A 25,351-nucleotide genomic window follows, 5' to 3' on the forward strand; every position below is an offset into this window, starting at 1 on the left:
TGGAGATACTGAAAAGCCATCTGGACACAGTCCTGGGCAACTGGCTTTAGGTGGCCCTGCTTGAACAGTGGGCTTGGACAAGATGACGTCCAAAAATCCCTTCCAACCTCAACCATTATGTGATTCTGCCCTATAGGCTACCAATGACTTAAACCACTTCTGAATTTGACAAACAGGGTTGCAAACGAGGTGGTAAAGGTGATTAACCAGAAATGTTAAGAAAAAGAAAGTTTCTTTTAAAGGGCAGCTGGGAAAGAGCAACAGAAGTTTTGGAAAGGAGAAGGAAAAATTTTTATTGAATTAAACCACAGCTGCCATTAGAGATATTAATATCATACTCCCTCACCTACCCTATTGATCTGTTACTATACATCACTCTAAAATGCAAGAGAAAAAAATTCAAAAGAAGAATCATCCATGTATGATAAAAACCAAGAGCAAAACACAAAAAGGTTAAAATTAGTTCATAATCATTGAAGAGATCCAGCAGTTAGTCAGAAGGAAGAAAATTACTATTGTTCCCTGAGTGACAGCTATTTACTCCACCTTACAGATGAGCCATATATACACATGCCATTTTTCCTTCTGGAAATACTCTGCCAACCATCTTTTCTTAATACCACTTTAACAAGCCAGAGCTACTAATATCAAATTTGTCACCAGTCCAGTCTGCAAAATGCCTTTAATAAAGTCTTTCAGTAATGGAAGTACCAAGGTTGACAGTATGACAGTATTTATTTGGTAAATTGGCAGGGATAAGTTATTTTTCTTCCTAAAATGTCATTCATTTGGGTATTGCTTTATATTACACTATACACTTGCTAACAACTGACTTTGCATAATAGGAAACCAAATGAATAATTTGGAATGAACCAGGAAAGTGCTTGGGTAGAGAAGGTATAGTATTCAGATAACAAACAGATCACATCCAAAGCAGTATGAATCAATTCATAACTATCAAATAAATATCTTAATTGATTTAAAGGAAGCTCTACGGTCCTCTTCACTGACTTCTGTATTCTGCAGATCTCATCTTCTTGCTAGTAACATATTAACACAGCACACTGCTTAGTAATGCTGAATAATTCTGTTGCATTTGTCATCCTACTTAAAGTGTTACTGTAAGTAGATTTGTAGGGAGAAATTTTACAAATCAAAGGTACCAACAAACAGAAATCCTGGATCCAAATATCCTGTTTTACCAATCCGAGATTGCAGAATTAGGCCCTACACCTTGCTAAGGTTAAAATTTGGACCTGCTAAGAATGCAAAGACCAAGGTTTTGCTCAAAAGTATATATTCAATAAGAAAACAGCTTTTTCAAGCTGGCAGGATTGAGTGGTTATTTCAAACAACTGAATTAAACCACGACAGAGAAAAGCCACAGTGGATAACAAAAAACTTTCCATTAGTCAATTCAGGATATAGAATCATCTTGGAAGATTGTAAAGATGAAAGTTAACAAAAAAATCAGTATGGTTTCATGAAAACCACAGAGAACCGAGTTACGGAATGGCAATTTAATCACTATTATTCTGCAGCACTAGAAGGGGCTTTCTGGCTGCTGCTGTTGATGGCAGTCTCCATTCATAGTATGTTCAGTAAGACCAGGTACAGAATCACACTCCACATGTGATTCTTAAAACATGAGCCTGGCAGTTTATTTGGGTCAAGGAAGCTGGAACAGGCCTGGAGTTTTGGGGAGATTCTTTGGGTTTGTTTTTGCAAAGATGACTATATTAACCATTTAAGAAAAAAAATTATGGAAGGGCGTCTAACATCAGGCATCATTAGATGAAATAGCTTTCGGATCTAAAAATAATCCAAATGTTTTCCTTAAACTTGAGACTAAAATTCAATTAGTGTGTCAACAAAAAATTAGTTGCCAGAGTTTTATTTCATCTTAGTTACTTTACATCAGTAATTTACTGGCAGGGACAGACTTTTTTTACCTCTACCTTCATCTGCAACACAGTTTAAGATATCAACTTCCGAGATCAAAGTTAACACAAACAATGTGACAGTTAAACTGTAGTATATTTTGCTGAACAGCTTCAGAGCATAAAATCTCTTCTGTTTGGTGCTCTTCATAAGGTCATTAGCATGATTTATTATGAAGCAGGAAATTAGGTACTGGATATTTCAATATTGGGCAGAAACTTTAATTCCATCATTGCCATAGAACTGCTTTATCTCCAACAAACTTGTAACCATAGTAACTAGATTGGAAAGTATTCGTCAAATGTTTAAAAATTCTTTTATTCTTAATGACACCAAACACTGAAAAAATGGTAAATTCTTATTATTTTCCAGTTTTCCAAGGCATCTGCTGCTCAAGTATGATTCTTCTGAAAGATCTTAAGTAAACAGGAGTATTTTAACAAGGCTTTCCATTAAAATTCTGTTAGCTTAAAGAGAACAAATGTATCCTGTTGGAATTGTTTATGTGACTATCAATATTTTTTACAAAAGGCAAGTTTGAGGAGAGACCTCAGAAAAAGAGATAAATTTGAAGTGCTGTTTTCACTTAATGGTTTGTTAGGACATCAAATACATATCCTTTAATGAAAATTAATATGCTGTAGTTTAATAATTCATGTACTTGCATTGAAAGGCCTTTAATTTAATGGAGTGCTGTTCATTTCATTACATTCATTGCTGAGGTAGGTTGGTATTTTTCCATGAAGGTCAAAAGTGTGCCATCCCTTCATGCAAGCCATGAATTTGATCAGATGTTAAACTCTGACATCTCCAACAGTCTGTTCAGGTCCAACTCGGCAGGGTATTACACATTTTTCAAGAACACTAGAATAGCAGGAAACCTCTAGGTGTCTGTTCTTACACGATCAGAAGCAGCTGTATCATGCAGCTGTGATCGTATATTTATCAAACTTTGTATTCCCTCCTCAGTACTTCTATGGAAATTAATTCCTCCTCTCTGGGGACTAGAAACTTTTCTTCTAAGCTTACGCCAAAATTTATATCCATTAGTTATTACACCAGTGTATTCCTTTCGCTTAAATCATTACACTCACTCTGGATTTACAGAAAACACTTACTGTGCAAGGCTGAACAAATGGAGCTCACATATATTTCTGCCCAATCTTACTGTACTGGTACCATAACTTGATTTTTCTCTAATCCCAATCTTTTTTCTTGCTGGATTAGAAAGAGCTTTATTTATTAAGACTGTCTTTATTGCCCAAGTGCTATTCATCAATAAGACTCCTCCCCACACACACCCCTTTTCTGCACATCTTTCTACCACACTTTGTTTGCTGCTTGTTTATATATCCTCATCTGTGGATGTGTCTTTTCCTGCATAGAATGATAGACACATACTTTAGCAGAGTGCTGTACTTATACGCCATCAGATTTTGATGCAAGAAACCAGAATTCCTTGTACCTGAGTAATTCCACCTACTCTCTGAAAAAGGTCCTCACCCTGCAATGCTTCCCAGGAGCCAATCATTCCAACACCTCCCTGATGACACCACTTTTTCAGCTGTCACTGAAATGTTCTTGCCTTCTGGACAAGTCAGAATTCTTGCTGATGACCACCTCCTTTTTTCTGAGCATACTCTTTGGCACAGCATGATCATTACATTCGATGTGGTCATAATTGGAAAACAACCAAATGGACATTAAAAAATAATTTTAAAAAATCCAGTGGATTTTTCCTGTAGACCTCAGACCCACTTCTAGTTTCATAATAAGAAATACATTCTCTTGCTTCTGCACCATTTTCAGTAACTGACATGAAGATTCAGACCAAGAACTGAGATTCAGACCTTTACCAACTGAGAAGTTGGTAAGGAGTCACGCGGATCTCTCTTGTAGTGTTGGAAAGGCTTTTAGGTATAGCTCCTCTGTTCTGTGCATCGTTCTGTTCTCTGTTAGCGCACACCATTATCTTCCACACTTGGACACCCATCCTAGCTAGGTCCTTTTCCTCCTCCACTTCTCTTTAGACTCTCGCTCCCCACCCCCTCATCTTCTGCCTAATTTTCCAGTAGAACAAAGGCACTTCTTAATTCAGCTTTTATTTCACTGTTGTTCTTGTTCCTCTGTTGTCTTTCACATATCCTCCTCTAATCTACAATCCTTTTCTCTAGGTTCTCTTCACAGGTTGGTGGATCACAATCATTTCTCTTGACACTTCTGTCACCTTTTCAAAATTTTGCCTGAAGTTTGGCATTTTTTTTTCCAGCTGCATCTTTAGTACTTAACGCTTCTCTTCTGTGAAGCATATAATTTATCATATATAAATAGTCTCAATCAGATAGCCACTCAAAAATAATAAGCTTCCAGCAGCTTTTCCATCCAGTTATCTTCAGTTTCCTCCCCTCTTCAGGTTTTTTTTCTATTGCTGCATTAACAGACAAGCTGTGTTTTCTCTTTGCCTTAAATTCACAGCTCAGAGGAGGAAAAAAATCCACCTCCTCATAGATCTTAAAGATTTCTACCCCATTTGCTAGCCTGCACCACTTTTACTCCTGAGCTTTTGTTTAGGTCAGTCCTGCCATCTAACTGTCATTTGGCAGCTAACTGTCCATCAGCCCAGATCAGAGGCAGGGAGTATATATACAGTATCTGATGCAAAATATCTGAACAAACACCCCCTCCTTCCAACAGGACAAAACAGCCAAGTAACAAAGAAAAAAATTCTCTTACCAGCAAAAAAAATAAGGTTTTGCTTTTTCCTCATTCAGCAGCTTCCTACAAAGTCTCCTGTGTACCTCTCTGTCTTCTGGCCTTCACTGAGCATAAAAAGTCCTGCCAATTTTTACCAGGCCAGATCTTATGTGTCAACAATTAAAATATTCATTCTTACAAAGGACAATTCCTTTAAATTAAAGAATAGAATCCTGGATGCATCATATGTCCATCAATGAAATCCATATCAAAACCTTTCACAGCCTATATTAAAATACTCTCACTTTGCAGATGTCCTTCTCTCCTAATGTCTGGAAGAAGAGCTGGAACTTGTTGGCCATCTCTACAATTACCTTCCTGCACTTTGAGCTCTGCATCAGTGTAAGGATTAAACTTCAAAAAGTACCATCATGCAGTAGTTCATCACAGTTAAGGTGTGTCTGGAGATTGTCGCCAAATAGGCGCATAGAACCACCACTCTTAAATTAGTCTTAGGAAACGTTTCCATAGTGTAGTGGTGAATAACCTATCACCATAATTACAAGATAATCCTGCATCCCACTGTTTTGTACTTCATTTGACTTGATGTGGACAAATAAACCAGAAAAGTAACATATGGAGAGAGACTAAAAATTGAATATCATATCCCTGTGCTATATCAGCAAGAGCTAAACAAAACACATCAATAACAGTCAACAGTTGTAGCCTGGGCCATCTGGTCACAAAAGCCCATATTACCAAGATTGTATTAAAATATTTTAATCTCAATATTTTCCCTCAGGAATGAAGGATAATATGCAAAAGCTTAAATTCTGCTATAAGGTGAGATTCCTCTACCTACAAGCACAGCACATCTATGATAGTTATTTAATTAAGAGATACCCTAATGAAGGGTGTGCAAATGGCAAGGCAATAACCTAATTCCTAAGTGGGTATGCTGGAAAGCCAGTAAAAGCACAGAGAACAGCCTCTACACATGTATTTCCTTGTTAGGCTAAATACTAATTTGAATTCTTGTAATTAATTAAAACAAACCATTTTTTTCACTTGTCCAGTGCAATTTCTCCTTCCTGATTTATATTACCAAACCGTAATGAATAAAGTCCCCTAAAATCCACTTTTTTTTTTTGTTTATGCTATTGTTTCCTAATTGTGAAATAAAACCTAAGTAATGGTTCTCCTCTGCTCTCCTATTTTTGCACATCTGCTCTGCTCCCAGCTAAGCACTAATAAGCAGTTCAACTGTTGGTAGCTGCTGCAATCACTTCCAAACAACCTTGTGCATTTCCAGGTAACATAGAATGGGCTGGAAAGCAACAGGCAGTCAGGACAGATGAATAAACTACACCAGTAATTTGCTAGAGCAGGTGAAAGAAAGGGAAAATAACACACTCAAGGTACAACTGGAAACCTAACTTTTATGTGGACATGCAAACCGGACCACATGAAGGTATCAAACAGAACTAGTCATGTCTGAAGTTATCACTATCCTATATTTCACTCAGGGAAGCTTCACATTCCTGATGAGCAGAAAATGTAACATTGCAGTAACAAAGATGAAAGCAAAACAAAAGTTGGAATTATTTTTCACGCTGGAAAATGTGTGGTTATTCACACACACACGTTATTGTATTGGAATTCCTTGTTCCTAAATTATTTTATTGCTATGTCTGAATAAAATCTAAACCGCCCCGCAGTTCAATCTCACAGAGATTTGACTGGGAATGCCCATTACAGAGGAGCTCAGAAGGACACTGCTCACGGTGTTGGGCAGACAGGGCAAGTCCTTGCAAGCCCCCACAGCATGAGAAACTCTGCTGTTCCCATCACAGCAAACCTACACAAGTCCTCAGCCCTGACTGCCAGCAGTTACATGACAGAAGTTTGATCCAGAATCTGCTTTCCTTTCTTCTTCTGTCTCATTTTTAAAATTCTATTATAACATGCAAATTATCCATTCTCTGTATGTTTTCTCTCTTCCCCAAAACACTTTAGAAACCACTAAATAACCAGCTACTAAGTACATTTGCAATGTCCCTTCACAATGATTACAACGGACCAGAGATGGCAAAATTTAAGTTCAAGAGAAATTCATACACATCAGAAGTTGTAACTCATCAGTCCATGCAGTGTCCTCTTGAGGCTTCTGAAGATAAGCCCCAAAATATTGTGGAAAAGAAAATAAATGTGTTTCTTGTGCCTCACAGAAGTGGGCAACTAAATGAAATTTTGCAAAATCATGAAGCTACGTACAGTTCACAATAAACATCTAAAGTTAAACGAGACAGATGATCAACAACTTCTACAGTTTGTGCAGGATCTGAAACAAGTACATGAATTGGGTGTCTAAGGCTCTCTAGATTAGTACAGACTATTCTATTTCTGAAGACTTCATGGACTATCTTATGAAGATCTGTGACATGTCAAAAAGACCTAAAAGAACTACTTTTATTTTCAGCATTGACTCCTACTGATTTTTTTAGTTAGAGAACAATAGACTCTCTTCCCTACCGTCAGTATGTCTGAGGCTTCAAACCTTTTTATTTATGCTTTGTTAAGCATTCAGTTGCAAATTACTGCAGTTGACCTAGAATGTTTCATTCCATTATTTTAAATATCTCTAAAATTTTTGTCTCACTTGACACATATACACTCTATGTTACTACTTGCAATACACTATAGCCAAAATACTCATGTCTAGATACCTAAATTAGAAATATACTGAAAAAAGATTATATTTAAAGACTTTTAAAACTGATGACAGCTCAAAGTATTTCAAGATGCTGATCATTTGCAGTTCCTATAATTTAAACATTAGTTAAAGATAGGTATCTTAGAGCCTTTGAAAAACAGACCACTGGATGCTTTTGCACTCCTGTGTTTGTACATCATCTAATGCACTTGTGATCCCTGACTAGCATTTCAGGAATGATAACAAATCAAGATGACAAAATGCCAGGAAAATGTTTAAGTACAAATAGGACCCAATTCACCTCACTCTGCTTAAGGAGCCTCAGTTACCAGGACTGGCATTCTAAACTTCCAATAAAAATTCTTAATGAAAGCACTTCTAGAGAGCAACTCAGTCTACCTCAGATCCAAAAATTCAGTGTTCACAAGCAGTAGGGGTGGAATGGGGCAGGGAGAAATAAATCAGTAACAAAAAAAAGAAAGGCTATAGATCTGCATATAAATAACCTTTTTAATTCTCTGACTGCTTTAAAATGGCACAACAGAAGTCTTAAAAATTAACTATCACTAACATATTAACCAACAATATTTACTTTAGTTATTGATCATTAATTCTCAGACACTGAAACGTGAAGGAAAAATCAGAAATGTCTTTAGAAAGTTTAGGACACATTAAAAAATATTTCAGAAAGATAGAAAAACTTACAGAACTTTATGAGATCAGTACAAATTATTGATGGGGAAAGGGGAGAAAATTAAATCTTCATAGATTATTCTTTTTACTGATAGGAAAACAAATTTTCCTAATTATTAAAGTAACCAATTAGGTGCCAGCTGGCTAAATGACACATCAATTGTAGAGTAAAATTCTGCCCTCGGGCTGCGCATTTAGGTCCAGTGATCATATCTGTGGGAATTAGGAATAGTCTCCACAGCTGGGTAGGCCATCATGCCATTAACATACCTACTAAAGTCAGACCAATGCATAGGAGTTCCCATTTCAAAACTGCCAACATGCAAAATATATTCATGTAATTACAACTTCTGATGCCTAAATGGTCATTTGAACGATTGTTGGCATTTTAGTTTTAATGATTTTGTATATACAAGCTGTATATCTGAAGTTCTGGAAAAGTGGCTCTTAGGACTCTCATCTATCTGGTTGCCTGCAGACACAAGAAAAACTTTCCACTTCTTTGTCAGACCTTTGCAAATAACAAAAAAATAAAACTGAAAACATCTGCAAAGACTTATTTCGTCTTTGGACACTAGAAATTAATTAAGGAATGAACAAAAGACATTTTTACATGTAATACCTTATGAATTCCTTCTAGGTCTTGAGAATAGAAACAATATAATCCACACTATGCAGGAGGATATTCATCATAACATTCCTGGCCTAGATTTCAGCCCCAGTCTAACACACAGATACACAGGTAGGCAGCAACCTCTACTGAAGGTAGCAGATACATGAAAACATACGTCGCTGATTAATGCTTTTTACCAGAATGTATGCTGTTAAAGTCTGCCATGAATAGAAAGCCATTTTCATCTGTCTACATACTATAGACAGAAAAACAATCTTCTCTATTCAGTTTTACGTTTCTTAATTTTTTCCGAGATACTACTACCAACATGATAGGTATTACAAAATTTTAAGACAAATAGATCAATTATTTAATATCAAAACCTAATACAGTTCTTTCTTGACTTACTTTGCCAACAGATCTGGGGAACGGTGGTCTTTGATTTTCAGGAATTAATATTGGAGTTGCCAAAATAGCCCTTTTTTGTCTTGGAATTCCAAGGTTGCCTTCTATCTTTAAGATTTCCTAAAAAAGAAAAAGACCAATTACAAAGATTTTCAAAACAATATTCAGTTGTTATTTCCATTCCCTGCATCTTTAGGCAAAATTAACATGAACTACCAGAATCTAAGTTTTGTATTATATGTTTTCCAGAAATTAGTGATAACATATCAAACTATTTATTTAAATCTGTCAGGTTACTGGACTTACTACAGTGACAGTAGACAGGCCGTATTGGTTTTGTGTTCCTGTAGACTGATTTTAAACCTAAGCAAGTATGTCTACCATCCTAACCTGATGACTGCTTAAATCATAAACCTTAAACAAGGTCTGGCTTACCTCAAATACTTGCATGAGACTTGTAAAAAGCCACACTTTAAATGTCTTACATAATTTTCACCTCTCAAATTGCATTTATATTTGGTCGGTTCTCAGTGCGGGCTTTTTAATCAGACAGAACTTACAGATGAATTTGCTGAGACTGTCCCCAGCTAATAAACACTTAATAAACACCAAAAGCTTGTAACTTAAAAATAGACATCAAAACCCAGGTGTAACTTAGAAGATCAGCTAGTAGGGGTTTTTTTTATTGGGTGTTTTAGGTTGTTTGTTTGGGTTTGTTGTGGGGTTGGTTTTGATTTTTTTCTTAGAGAAAACTTCATGCTACTATATCAGAAAGAACAAAAGTAGAAATGGTTTATACACCAGCCTTACTTTTCCTGCTGCATATACTGGAGTATTTAGTTCTAGCTGAGCTTCAGGCAACTCAGCACTTTATGAGCTACAGCAAACTCTTCACAGTGGCCTCTGGCCCCTAGAAAACTCTGTCTGTCACACCTTTGCCTTCCTTCCCTGTCTGCTCTCTGATCCTCTGTGCTCTCTCTGCATGAGCTGCAGTTTCCCAGAGACCACCCTCTTCCTTTTGCTTCCTCCTACGGTCTCTGCAACTCTCTTCTCCAAGCACAGTTACTACCAAGGTCAAAAACAGCCTCTCCCCACCTCCCAAAGCTCTCCCCTTGATCCAGGCCCCTTTTTGAAAACAAAACAAACCAAAAAAACACAAAAAAACCCAAACCGAATTAACACAAAAATTTGTACTGTGTTGGGAACTGTGAAACTGCGAAAGATTTAGATCACTACTATTCATTCAAGTTGTTGTGACAGTTTTACAAAAGAAATCATAGGTTGAAAATAAAAGTCTAATTCCAATAAGGTAGTTACATCCTACAGATGACACTTTTCTCTGCTCTCTTAACGCAGAAACTCCAAACCCCTAAGTTTCTCAGTTCTGGAATCCATGTTGTTGTTTTAATAGCTGCTGCTTTATTACATAAGGAGTTTTCCTGGTGGCACAATCTGGTTATCCATCAGTCAAGAACTCCACAGGCTGCTCCTGCTGCCATCTGTAGAGGTGCCTCCCATCTAATGAGTCTATCATCACCAAAACACTGCTCCACCTCTGCTAACTTTAGCATCACTTTTCAAATTTGACAACAAACAGCAGCAAGGGAAACTCAAGTCTTCAACAGTTAGCTTTAGTCACGATAAAGTCAAGGAGCAGCGGGAACCACGCAGAGAATCCCTTCTCACAATTTTACCAATTTTCTTAACTTTTTGAGGCTCGCCCTGATACAGCGTTCCCATCTCTCCCAAAGGCTTTGCCACTTCTCTCTAATCTTTCAGTCTGCAGGCCACTTGGGTCCCTATTTTTGTCTTTCAATTCCTCTCCCAAAAGAATTTTCCTTAATAAAAATTCATGAGAAAGTTCAAGATAAAAACATCTGAAGTGTCAAATAAAAAGGAAAGAGCTGAATTCTGTCCAAAGGCAAATGCACAGAGCAGTAAGCTTTCAAAATCACTTACACTGTAAACACAGCAGACAGTTTGGCTGGCATGTGTCTGTGACATTTCTAAGGAGAGTAAAAGTGACTACCAGTACGTCTAAAAGGAAATATCAGTTCTTTAGCTCAGCAGCAGCAGTGCTCAACTGATCACAATTTTCACTTGGGCTAACTCCTATCTTCATAGTTGCCCTTCAGCTCATGAAAATATAAGGAAGAACTCCCAGATGCATGCTCTCTGGGAATGAGCAAGACATTTATTCAGATTTACATCTCTCTGTATCACAGAATCATTGAATGGTTTGGGTTGGAAGGGACCTTTAGAGGTCATCTAGTCCAACCTCCCTGCAACGAGCAGAGACAACTAGATCAGGTTGCTCAGAGCCCCATCCAACCTTGAATGTTTCATATTTCTTTCTATGCTAGTTTGAGAAGTAAAAGGAATTTTCAGATTGTTCAATATCTAGATCTCCCAATTTTGTTACTCATAGATCCATACACAATTAATTCATCACTTTCTCATGACAGGTTATCCTTACACTTTCCCAGAAGGTCCACACATGGAAGAAGCAGCCAAATTATATTCAATGAGTCAACACTGCAGTCATTAATACAAAACAATGAAATTCTAAAGGAAAGCAGGAGGGCGGTAAGACTTAAAGCCTTCAAGTCCAGATTTCCAAGCAGGACTTTGGAACAAAAAAAAGGAAGAAATAGTATTATTGGTTTGTTTCTAAGCACAATTAGTCTGCTGCATGGAGAAGAAAGCTTCTGCAGATTAGGCAAATGTAAGCACTTCTCTGAGTATGCTTCACACTGTTTATTCTTCAAATCTCAGTGTTGGTTTTTAAATAGTGATTTCTTCATGATTATTTCTCTCTTTCTTATCATCCCCTGGTGCTTAACAGCAACATGACTGATTAAATGAGTAGCCAAAAGCATCACTACGGAATGCAGGTAAACAGAAGGGAAGAAAAGGTCAAGAGTACTTCACCAACACATTTAATAATTCATTGCTGTTTGTGGTTATCATAATGATTTCCCCATTTGTAAAGAACAGGGAAAAAGAAAGAACATCTTGCTTAATGCCAAGCAGCTGCAACTGACAGTTTGATCCTCAACCAGCATATAAGACAGAAACCAAGGAATCTGAAATTATATGTGCACTTAGCACCTGACTCAACAGTTAAAACACTGAAAAGATTCTCATTCATGGGTGGATATACTGCATATATAATAATTTTTACTGAATTCACCTATTTAATTTCTTGAAGAAGCAACTCACAAGGGATATGAAATCACTCCAGATAGAGTCGGTATTTTTACTCCAAATTTTCTTGTAATATCAGGCTGACATTATAACAGGAGCCTTCTTTTGCCCCTTGACATAAGCGAAGCCCACAAAGGAGTTTTCCATCATCGTTGCTGGAACCAGCTGATCAAAGACTACAGTACCTACCATGTCTTTGTAGCAGCCATGACTCCAGACAAGTATTTATGTGCCAGAAGTCTGGAGAGCTTAGAATGGCATTTCCCAGATGTGTGGTGTTCAAACAGCATCCAGAAAGCCAATGGCTATGATTACCATCTGCTTCTCCCACGCCTGCTGCTTTGTACAACAAACAGAAACCTAAGGTGTATGTCCAGAAACATCCATCCACAAGCAAAATTTTAAATATATATGTATTATAATAAATATATGCCTTCCTAAGAAAAGTGCACCAAAAATAAAAATTCTGGTTTTCTGAGTGGTTTGGGGGTTTTTTGTTTTGTTTTAAACGAAGATGGTAGGAGAGAAATCCCACCAGGTTCTTTATTTTTACTATTTAACTGCAATATCACATTTGTGATCACTATCTTTCAGCTGCTGGTTTTCAGCAGATTACCTGATCAGAATCCACCTATCATTTCACTGTCCACCATTCATAACCAGCTTTTACACCCTATTTTTTACTTCATTAAATTCCCTTTCTAGACGTGAAATCGGTACAGCAATTGTTCAGCACCCAATATGCTGATTCACTGGCAACAAAGCTTGATTCCCTATTCACATTAAGCAAGCAACAAACACAGCCTCCTCATTTTTCCAGCATTTAGGTTAGGCTTTTATTGAAAGATACCAGCCTGCCCAAACTACGATGCTACACAAATTGCAATTTCCCTAGATCCCTTGAGAACCCTCCACTCTGTTTTGTTTTTCTTTCTTTTTTACCAGGGGTTCTTGGGAGCATTGTAGTACTTGAATATTCGAATGAATGGCCTAGTCACTATCCAGTAGCAGGCACCATTACTCTTGGCAAAGAAAATTTCATTAGAACCTGTCATGGGAATAAGGTGGCTGAATACTGATATTGATTTGTCACAATAAGGGTTGGAAACATCACTGGAGTGGCAATCTGTAATCCACTATGGTGACCAGAAAAGTGGTTGAGTTTCTTGCCATTTAGTTGTTTTTATATACTAAGCTTGATGGTATAAAAAGAGGTCAGTCCCAAACACAAAAAAATAAACAAAATTAGTTGGATGCTTGTTGCAAGCAAAATTCCTCTGAAGTAGCAAATGGGATGTGGTATTCAGTGGTATATCAGTCTTCCTACAAAATAACATGACTAGATAAGACTGAAAAACTAAAACTGCATGCAGGCCAACTTAAGAAGAAATAATCTTTATATAATTCTCAGCTGAAATTTCACAAGTAGTTGCTTTATGTGTGTTATTTCTATCATCAGAATATTGTTATTACCAGCAGTATTAATAGTTAATGATTTCTAAAACATGTGCCGAAGCAGAAAAATATTTTCTCATGCTGTTAATAATATGAAAATCTAAGAAATGTGCTGGAACTTCCTTTGTAAGTTAAAGAACAACTGTTGAAACAAATAATTAACTCAATGAATAAAGTTAAGAATTGCAAAGGTCAATGGCATACACACAAACATCTGCTCAAAAGTAGTCTGTCCTCAATGCCTGTAAATGTCACCCTAAGAATCACATTGTATACTTCAGAAGAGCAAACCCAGCTAAAATCTAGCGTGCTAAGGGGAATCAGTTATGTCAGAGCACATAAGCTTCCAGGCTTCTGAAGCATGGTCAGATATAACATCTGGGTAATGGAAATTGCTGGTGGAACTTGATTTAATTACGCTGGGTGTTTCTACTATTATAATTGTTACATAAATAGAGAGGCAGATCCTTACACTGCCTAACCAGTATACCTGTTAACTTCATAGATACTTGGTAATCTCAGACTACAGCTTTGCTACTGTGCCATTCATCTAGCTGTGCTATATGTATTTTTATAGGATGGAGGTTCCTTTTATCTTTAGAAGAGTCAAGAACATATTAGGAAAAATTTCATTCTTGTTCAAGTCATTCCATCATGTATAAATCATAACTACTTTAATGCTAATTTATTCTAAAGTGGTTTTGTAATGCATATGTGACAAAATGTCAACTATCGTGGAGACAAATATGAACTTTTGCTTTGTGAAATGATACTTTCCATTATTGTCCTGAACCTCTGCAGTATCTTTTCTGATGGAAAAGTCCTGTTTCTATTCAAGTATAAGTTTCGTTTATCTTCACACCTGCCTTATTCTGTGTCAGGGAAAAGTTTTTCTATGATAATGGACTAAATACCATTAACTTTTCTTTTGTACACATTAACCATGGGAGTTACGTGTTCTGAGAATAATATAGAAATGACAACCAAGTGCCTTCTCTTTTTTTAATTAACATTTCAGACTTATCATAATTTAGTGAGTGTTGTTTTCATTTTGAACCATATGTGAATCACCCCCTTTCAGGAAATCTCATATTGGTTCCACACTGCTCATTAAATATAATGAGGTATCCCTTATACACAAACAACCAAATACGCTCCGACTGACTGCATCTGTCAAACAGCATTGCAAATATGGGCTTAAAGAAAAATACAACAGCTGACCTTATGCCTCTGTCTTCACTAGGATACACTAACAACACATCCCTTATCACCATTAAAAATACCCTTCTCCCCATCTCCACTGTGCTTACACTGGTTGCAAAGCAAACAAAACCAGACTGCTTTTCCAATATGCCAGAAAAAAATTCAAAATTTTTAAAGATGTCCCAAAACCTTCAGCACCTTAAGTAAATGTAGCATAAATAAGGAAAGCACTTGCTGATGCAATTTCCAAGGCATATGAGCCTTAAGAATAGTGTCCTATAATAAAAATTTACCTTGAAAACAGGTTTTTTTGGCTTTGGTTTTCTTTTTGCTTTTAATGAAAGCATCTCCCATTGGGTTAGATACCAAACCGATATTGAAATTAGTACTAGACACATAGTGGAGTTCTGAAACAATTAAAAACTTTCGCAAATCTGATCCTTTTGAGACTTAACCAAAGCCACATGGAAAATTCATTGCACAGCATGGACACAAAGCCTTAACTTCTTACTCTTAATATTCCTACTGAGTCCACTAAGCGGACTCCTTTATTCACTTCTATTGGAGGAACTCAAAATGTGAGAGCTTCCCTTTAACCCCCAGCAAGCTTCACACATACTGAAAACATCCTGATCTCCAGAGTGAGAAGGAGAAAGAACACACAGAACACATATCTCAATTCTAGGGCATGATAAATGAACCAAAGATGAAACTTTTTTGGTGGGGCAGTAACCTATATAAAGCCACAAAATCTGTGGATCAGTAGCAGACAACTGACAACTCCAAACATGGAATAACACAAGCAGCCATGAACAAGCTGTTCCATGTTTCACTTCTGGGATATAAGGACAATTTCTAATAAAGAAATGTATTTCTTACATAAAACAAACCCTTTAAATAAGTAGCAGAAGTTGTCCTACCTTGGAAAAACAGCTTTCTATTTGCTGCAGGGCAACCAGCTATAAGTATAGGGAAGAAAACTAACACATTTTATATCCATGTTCTGGATTGCTCAAGTGCTATGGAATTCATTGCATTATAACAGTGCTGCACAAAAGCAATTTCATGATACCCTAAAGCAATAATACTGTAAGTTAAAGTCATGTATACTGTTTAATATAGTGGCTGCAGTCCCAGTCCCATGTCTGAATGGATGCATGAAATGCACTTCTTCCTACCTCTTAGAAGGCTCCAAGATGTGATTACAATTAAAACCTTCTCAGTCCTGCTCCTCAACCATTTTTTAAAGGTCTATTAACACATATTCCTTGTTATCCCTCAACTTCATCATCACCTTCATTCCCTCAACAAAACAACCCCTCATCTAATTCTAAACAATTATTATTTACCTTGCTATTCTTTTCTAAATTCTGCATGAACCTTCTGTTCTTCCTGTGCACCTCCTGCATTCTCAAGTAACACCTCACTTTCTCTTGCTCCAGGTCTCAGTGTAATTCTGCAAGTCCTGTTTTTCTTTGTAAAACATTCATTTCTTAACATTTATTTTGAATTTGTTTCTCTTGAACACTGATGCTACAACTCAACCCAAACAGAAGTCATCTCAAATTTGCATTTTTTTTCCCAGAAATACCTTTTTTTTTTTAAAATATGTTTATGCTTTTTTTTGAGCAACATCTGTCTTGGCATTACCACTCCAAAGCTTCCCTATTTCACCCATCTTTATCAGATAACCCATTCCATTCCCCCACCAAAAGCACAGCCAGTGTCAAAATTTCTGAAATCCCGGTAGATTTAGGAACACTGCTGGTACAGGTGCTTCAACTCATTCAAGACAAGAAAAGTAACAGCAGTTCCTCACAATGCCATATTTTAACCCCTGGCTTTCTCATTAGAAGCTAACATGACATTCATGAAGTACTGCAGCAAATAGATTTGTATATGCCACAGATCTGTCTAGATCTCGTGAAATCCCACCATAACACATCCAGGACCCTGTTCTCTCCTCCCCTGCCATTTTCCCAATGCACAGCCACCCAAGCCAATTCAAGGAATCTATAAATTCTGTCAAATCACAACAGTGGCATTTTAAACTCAGTGTGCATGGTGTAAGCAGTAATTCAAGGAGGAGGAGAGCAGAAAGAGAAGACCCTTGTTAAGCTACCAGCAGACCCATGGATTCCAAAGCTTCCAGGTCATTGTTTCTCACTTTAAATAAAAGCAGATCTTTATTTAAAATGAGAAGTAATTCATGTCATGTTGGACAGATACACACATTAAATGTTATCCATTCCTTCTCTCACAATACATCACTCATCCTGACTGTCCAGAAAAACATCTTCTTTTCCCATGCCATAAAATTCACGGAGCCGGGGGCGGGGGGGGTGAGGAATTCAGCCTTTGGCCTGAGATTTCACAAAACTCAGTGTAAAAAAAAAAAAAAAAAAAAAAAAAAATCACAATGCAGACACTCACTGTATGTCCTACAACCCTACCCTGTACATTTTAGCAACCTGAGCTGTGCATGTGCAGTCAGTTGGGCACACCCAGATGAATCATACTCTGCACAGCACAGATTACATATAGGAGACCTGGTCATGGGTATCGCAAAAAAGTTGCCGGTTACCTCATGCTGAAAAACAAGACCCCTTTCATTGAGACTCTGAGAAGTCTGTTTCTTGCTGCAGTAAATCAAGGACAGTTAACTGGAAGGGAGTTTCAATACTTTTCTTTCCATTAGTACTGGTACACCCTTGCACGTAACATAATGTTGCAGTCATGTGCCTGCACCACTTCCTTCCTCCTTTCCATTAGATCAGAGCCGTTTTGACTCCTAGCAAAAACAATATGTTACATAAGACCGCAAAGCAGGAATGCATTATATTTAGATCATAGATCTGCACAACAAAAACATCTGGATATATTCTGTTAGACTTGACTATGCATACATAGTGCTCTACAGCGCTGGCATTCTTGTGCTTTCCTATACGGGAGCTGCCAGACTGACAAATGAAGTGGTAGTCTGTGATGAAGACAAAATGTCCACTTAGATCTAGGCTATGGCAAAACTCCTCATTCACCAAGCTAGATTTGAAATTTGGTCGAAAGAGCTGAAATGTTAGTGCATTAATCCACTTCACCGCTTGGTCCAGCTACTCAGAACAAATTAATTAACAGGCATTAACTGAGTCCAAAGAGCTGAAATCATAGTGTATTAATCCACTTCACAACTTGGGCTGTCTTTTTACTCTTCAATACAGACAAATTAACTGACAGTAACTGCCTGATACCAGAAGCTTAATTCTATTCTGTGATACAAAGAAAAAGACGGTGTTGTACTGCCTTGTGAACAGCTTCTTATTACTATCTGAGTAGTACTCAACTTTGTACTGGACTTTGACTGCATTTGTCAAAGATGAAAATACAAGACCTGAACATGCCCTGTGTTATTTGTTCCCACCATAGTGACCCAATTAAATTCACAGGACAATGCCCCATTAGTTCTAAACCTTTCATTAGTCTGGAGAGTCTTAAAGACCCACATAGTATTACTGAAAAAGAGAGTATGCAGGTGAAGTTCTGAGCGAGACGAGAGGTATCTAAAAATTCACATGGCAATAAAACAACTTTTTAAAAAGTATGACTATCAAGACACTTAAAAAAAAAAGTCATTCACTCAAATTTTACTTCTAGATCTAACTTCTATAGAACTTGTAAAATACGCTAGTTAGAAATAGCAACATTGTTTTGCTTTTGCCATATCCGTTTTGGGGTGGGAAATCAAAGCTCAGCTTTTTTGCAGAACATTTCCAAAAGAAAAGTGAAACATGCAAGATGGAGACGCAGACATAGGGCTGGAGATCTCAGTGGATTCTCACATTTCTCCTTTAATCACATGCTGGCAATTAAGTCTAATTCAGGAAATTTAAAGAGTGTACCTGTCAGGAATCAGGAGCAAATTAATTGCTATACTGGAACAGATCAATGATTCATGAGCAGTATCATCAAGCTGCTAACAATATTAATTGCCACACACTTCAGGAAAAAGAGCCTAAAATGGCAGGAGTTATAGTTTACAATAGTTTGAAGGGGTTTTTTTCCCGGATTATAACTGCTGAAACTAAAGTCGAGTACAGCTTTACAATACATGAAATGTGACATTGATAGTTCAATACTGTATACCATTAAAATTCATATGTTTGGATCTGAGCGTTTTGCCCTAACAACCTGCAGCCATAGTAGCATAGAAATATTTGTATTCCCTACTTCACACCTGTCGACTTTTAACTGAGTGTCTCCATGGGATGACAACGGTCACCACCTACACAAACACCAAGTAAAGAGGTTTTATTAAAGTTTCCTGGCCAAGAGAAGACAGATCCAACCTTACTCCCAGCCTGCATCCCATCTATTCGGCAACTCCACTGCTACTCCTACAGCCTTGTTTTTGTAACACTGGCCATGGGCTACCTACTCCAGGTTTCCGGTCAGTGGGAAGCAGCATCCAAGATTAATAAAAAGAAATAATAGTCTCAAAACTGTCAGAGCAGGGTTGGAGCACTCCATAGCTCCTTACTGACTACAATGGAGTGGCTGAATAGGGACAGATAGTCCAGTGGTCAAAGCATTCACAGGGGATAGAGAAGATACAGACTCCTTATAGTTCTAATATAATTGCCTCCAGAGACTTTCCAGCAAACCACATTATTTTAGCACTTACACCCCACAGATCTAAAAAGTCTACTCAAGTCTCTTGATCTCTAATCCAGTGTCTTTCTGAGAAAGAAGTAATGCATTCAAATGCATTCAAAAACCTGAGCTCCGACCAAAACAGAGTATCATCCACCCCTTAGTTTCCACTTTACTTTTTTGTTCATATTTCATATTTGTTCAGTTCTGACAGATGAGTTTTATTTTTATCTATATGCATTGTCTTGCTCCCAAAGTCACTGAAGTCATTAAAGTCAGACCTGGGATGTCTGCTGCCTTTACTGACACATTGGAATTTAAACAGGAGAATTCTAGAATTAAAAACCTGAGTTCTCACAGCTTGAGCTAAATCAGCAAAATCTCTCTTCTGCTCATAATTATCCATCATGCAGCTAGCCCCAGAAGAATCTCGACTGGACTGTATTTAAATGGCATTATGAATTCGAAAGATGAATTCTTCAATTCTCATGGCACATGCCAAGTACAAATGTTCTGCTTCAAAATGTGACCAAAGACCCATTGCGTATATCAGATTATTCACAGCATGTTGCTTCTATGAAGTGCAGAATTTCCAAGGAATATAAGAAAATTAATTCTACTCTGCGTTATTCAACTTTCTTTGTACCGTTCTCTTTGGTATCTGAATGTAGCACTGCAACAAAATCGACCTATCAGCTTAGTGCTTAAGGTTCTGGTTGCTATTGCCTAACCGTTTCAGAGTGAAGCACTGTATCAGTTTCTTAGCTTAAAATAGCTTTATTTTGCTGAATTTATCTCATAAAGACAGGTTAATAAATTGCAGCATTCATAATTTGATACATTTTTGGCTCTGTTTCAGTTTACAAACTGTCCATTAACAGACCTTGAAATCTGTGAACAAATACATTATCTACCATTATAAGCAAGTTTCTCAGATGAGTAATTTTTGATCTTCAGATTGCTCAGGCAGTTGCTTAGAAACATTTGTCTGTATTAGTTACACAAGTCATGTGGTATTATTTTTCTTTTCAGATTGGATGGCTTCTGTGAATAAGCAACAGAGCATGAAATGCAAATTTCATGATATAAAATTCAAAACTTGGTTTTGGCAAGGATTTGATTTATTACATTTACAGCACAAGATGAAAACAAAAAGGTTATCTCTGTGATCTGAATGACTTGACAGGGTAAGTAATGCCTGTGCCACTTGGAGAACTAGTGGCATAAATTGCAAAATCAAACAACAACAAAAAAAATAAAAAAGGGAATTGCATGGAATCAGTGGAGAGTGTGGCCTAGGGAGCTTATTTGGCTGAAAAGATCATTCACAGAAACATGAAGATGATAAATAGGATGGAAGTTTGGAATAATCTTGCTACGGAATGAAATGGAACCTGTGCAATAATTCATTTTACTAGTTATCTAGACAGAAATTATGGGTTTCTTTTCTACTGATAAGTACTTTGCAGGGATTAGTACTTTCCTAGATTAAAGCACAGGTAGTTAGGTCAGGAAAAAATCATGGAGATTCAAGTAAGTTATTATTTGCCTTTTTCAGAGTTTTGAGCAAGCAAAGAAAGAGAAGCAAGTAGTCTTGTTGATATTGATAGTAACAAGCATGTCTCAATAATTTTGAAAAAGCATTCACTAGTATTTCATTGTAGATTATATAGAAATACAGTAGAATCTTTTTTTCTGCTGATGCTATCAGTATGAGAAACACTGAAACTCACACCTTTTTGCTTCTTTTAAATTTGTAAAAGAATGACTTGAATTTGCCTAAGCGTTTCTCAACTGACAGTAGTGATTTTTCTTCTCTATTGGATGCAATAATTTATAGCAGCAAAATCATTGGTTCAAAACTAAACATAGAATTTTACTAGCAGAGGGTACTTTCAACTGAAGACAACCAAATATGGTAAAACTATGTTGCTGAGCATGCTCTCAGACTATGATCCAGGCTACTTCTACAAACTATAAAGCCTACATTCAAAATATAGCCAAAGTCATGACGGCCAAACCAAACAAACCCTGAAGGAGGAAATACTGTTAAAACAATGGAAAGAAACTTAAAAAAAACAAAACAAAACCCAAAACAAACAACAACAAAAAAACAAAACCCAAAACAAACAACAACAAAAAAACAAAACCCAAAACAAACAACAACAAAAAAACAAAACCCAAAACAAACAACAACAAAAAAACAAAACCCAAAACAAACAACAACAAAAAAACAACAAAAAAACCACAGTACTTTTTTTCCCCCAGTAAATATTTAAACCCAGGCTGTAAGGACTGATCGACAATAAAACCATTTGCAAAGACGAAAATATATCTGAGTTTTTGCTGAATTGTAATGTCACATTGGAATATAAAGGTATTGGGTCTGATTTTTAGTGACACTTGTGATAGCCAACAGAGATGCATCTCATCCCACTACTAATTAGGTAAAGTCTCTGACTAACTTCCCTGGTACTCCCTTTTCAAGACAGCAGCAATACTAGAAACTAGTGCCAGTGGGTCCCAAATGACAGCAAGTGTGCCTAGCAGCTGAAGCCTGACTTCAGTGCGAAATATTTGTGCCACCTATGATTTAAAACAGGCTTAGTTTTTGGTGGACTATGACTAACCCATGATTAAGATAAAATCCTTCTGCTAGCAGAAACAGCATTGAGCGAATGTGAAATATGTATGCACAGTCCTTGCTTACTGTTTAACAGCCTATCTCATAAATCCTAGTAAAGGCATTCCACAAAACCAGCCAGTAGTGTCACACTCTGAGCACTTCTTTCAATATTCAGTCAAATGCCAAAGTGTTATGAATGAAGTATTAAAACACTGAATATGAATTTGATTTAAAAAAAAAAAGGTATAAATTTTTATTTTTTAGAAAAACCAAAGTCTTCAATAACCCCGAACTTCTTCACTGCATACTTTCAATGTTTGTATAAAAACTTACCCATTTCTTAAATACCAAAGAATCACTTTTTTTTCCTCCCTCTTTTCTCTGTCATGCATCTCAGTCAGATTGTGCTCATCCACTTTAAGTACTATGTTACTCCCTTCATAGCTGCATACAGAAACTTGGTTTAAGGAATATGAGCTTACAAATTGCCATCCTTTGCCTGTCTTTTAAATAAGGCAGAAAAAAAACCCCACCAACATCCTGAGCTAAGATTAAAAGCTGCATTCATATTAAAGAATGGTGTCATTTTACCATTGAAACTGAAGCTGTAGATTTTTCTGTGCTGATAAAGTACTACAGTGGGCAAAGAACTTTCTCATAATGAACACTGCTGTAAAACAATTTATCTACAAGAAAGGAAACAAGTTTGCATAATCCATTTATGGTTGATTCAGCTTTAGAGGAATTTGTTATGTAAATATATCTCACCCTGGGGATTTTTTTTGCCAAAATAACTAATGAAAGTGTTTGAGCAACTTAACACTGATAATTAATAGGATTTTGCAGTATCGCAATGGACAACGACATCTTCCCATGTACATTAACCATTTCACAAGTGAAAAGAAAAAACTTATAGACTCCAAGAGCCAAATACATCAGAAAGTGGAAAATGAATTAACTTAGCACTTGCAAAAATGTTAAGTAGGTGATGTGTTTTAACTGATCATCAAAAGGTTTTTTTATAGTACTTTCTAAAAAAAACATTCCATAGCTCAGTAATTATCACTTTAAAAATCTTAATTAATAGTTCATCAATTGTTCAACTGACATTTCTAATATTCTGCTATCATGCTAGAATGTTTCACTAAACATAATCAAGTACCATTACGTTGTTATATACTTAGCTAGCAATCACAAGTTATGTTTTAAGTTTAGGTGTCAATACTAAATCATCAAGAAGGATTACCACAGGTAAGTCTCTCACAATCTCATCAATAATGCCTTACCAACTACAATTCTGTAGAGACTTAAAATTTACAGTGAACCTTACCTGCTTTTGTGGTCACATAATTATTTTTATTATGCTTTGTGGCAATGTTGGCTGCCAGAAAAGGTTGTCCTAAAATCCCAGTGTGACAAAAATCAATTTTCAGATGCAAATGAGGGTGCCATAGGTGACATTTTTCATACCCAATAAATTGCCTGTCTGTGGCTTTGAACTAATGGACACATAAACAAGAGAGACTGGTGCCAAGGTATTGCATTATAATCTTAGCAAAGTTTTATGACACTCAAGCTACAGGCTGCAAAGAGAAACTAAAACAGAGGGAGGGGGCATGAACAATTTGAGGAAACCTGTAAGAACAGATATAGCTATTTTTTTCTTTTTTTTACATTCTATTCCTTTATTTTTTTCTGCGCTCCAACCTCTGATCTATCTACTTTTCCCCCCCTTTTTTTTTTTAATTTCAGTGCTCTTCATGACCCCTTCTATCTGCCACAACTTCTACCTTATTATTATTCTCCACTTCTCCTCTTTGTCCCTTACCTGTCTTCCCAGTTTCTCTCCTAGAAAATTTGTACAAACAGGATTCCTTCCTGTTAGTATTTTTTAATTCTGGCAATATTGTTTCCATTTATTTCCACCTCCTTGAGGTGATAGGCATTCCCTGGCAGTGAAATTATTCAAAGCCACCTCTCTGTAGCTGATTCTGCAAAACCAGTGTGAAGAGCCACTAAGGAAGACCTCAAAACTTTGGCACGTACTTCCAAAGCAAGATGTCCAGAGGACAGCATGGAATCACAGTTTATCAATGCTATTAGGAATCTTTACAGCAGTTAAGTACAGGGAAGACCTCAGATTAAGGCTGCTGATCTGAACATCTGGGTAATGAAGCAGAACCAGCAGGCAGGCATCTCAGTGATGTCTCACCAACATCTCAGGGAGCCATGTCCCTCCTCAGGCACTGGGTCCACATAAGACTTCAGTTGAAGTCTGCAATGTCAGACCACTTTGTTTACTACACAGATACAGGAATTTCAACCAGATCACTCTCAGACAGGTCTTTTTTCTTTTTTTTTCCCTTTCTTTTTCTCTGAATCACAAGCACTTCAATTTTTTTATTAAATAATAAAGGGATATAGGTTAGTTCTGAGTTACTAAATCTGTGTACTTACACCGCAACTACATTTAAACTTTCTGAGAAAATACGAGAAATATACTGGAAATAGCATTACCTTTAAAAACAACAAAGATTTTAAGTGACCCCACTGCTCATGTCAGATATGGCTACACTTCAAAAACATGAGATCTGCATTTGCACAAAACAAATAGCAGGGTTTTTATAGGCTTGCCTGAAGCTTATCTTGAATAACCACAAACTTCTTGAGCCTGTAAATTTAGGTTAGAAGTCCTGAGAGATATTTACACTTGCAATACAAATAGAAACATGATAAAAACAATATTTTTATGCTATGTTGATAGTATTGTTTCCAACTATAGCTAAAATGAAAGGTATGATTACATAATAGCATTTCAAACCCCTTCAAAAGATTTAAGTTCAAATCTTAAGCTTTTGAAACTTTAATCTTGAAATAAAGATCAATCTTTTTGTTATTTCACCTTTTTCTCACGTTAGGAAAATATGAACAGTACTAAAATGATAAAGAAATGAATCCTGCATCAGAACTCATCCCCATGCATACCCAGTTGCAAGACTGGGATAATAATTTGGGAAAAAAATTTAAGACACACCCTTTTCAACCTTTCATCTTGGCATCCTCAATAAATAATAGAATCGCTGCTGGTGCTCCTTAGTTGTGTTTTGAGGTAGGAGGGAGAAAAAGGTATTTTCTTCTGCTACACAGCTAGCTC

The 25,351-nt window shown here is 36.8% G+C and overlaps 1 protein-coding gene across 3 annotated transcripts in view; it reads right to left on the minus strand.

Moving 5' to 3' along the window:
• Positions 1–25,351, minus strand: part of CDH13 (cadherin 13) — a 541,021-nt gene that overhangs the window by 323,917 nt on the left and 191,753 nt on the right. For all 3 annotated transcript variants that reach the window (XM_052797009.1, XM_052797007.1, XM_052797006.1), the window contains exon 4: positions 9,063–9,179. In XM_052797009.1, coding sequence (XP_052652969.1) covers positions 9,063–9,179 — 117 coding nt within the window. The remainder of the gene's footprint in view (positions 1–9,062; positions 9,180–25,351) is intronic.

Source organism: Harpia harpyja, chromosome 9 (genome assembly GCF_026419915.1).
Source record: "Harpia harpyja isolate bHarHar1 chromosome 9, bHarHar1 primary haplotype, whole genome shotgun sequence".
Lineage (NCBI taxonomy): Eukaryota > Metazoa > Chordata > Aves > Accipitriformes > Accipitridae > Harpia > Harpia harpyja.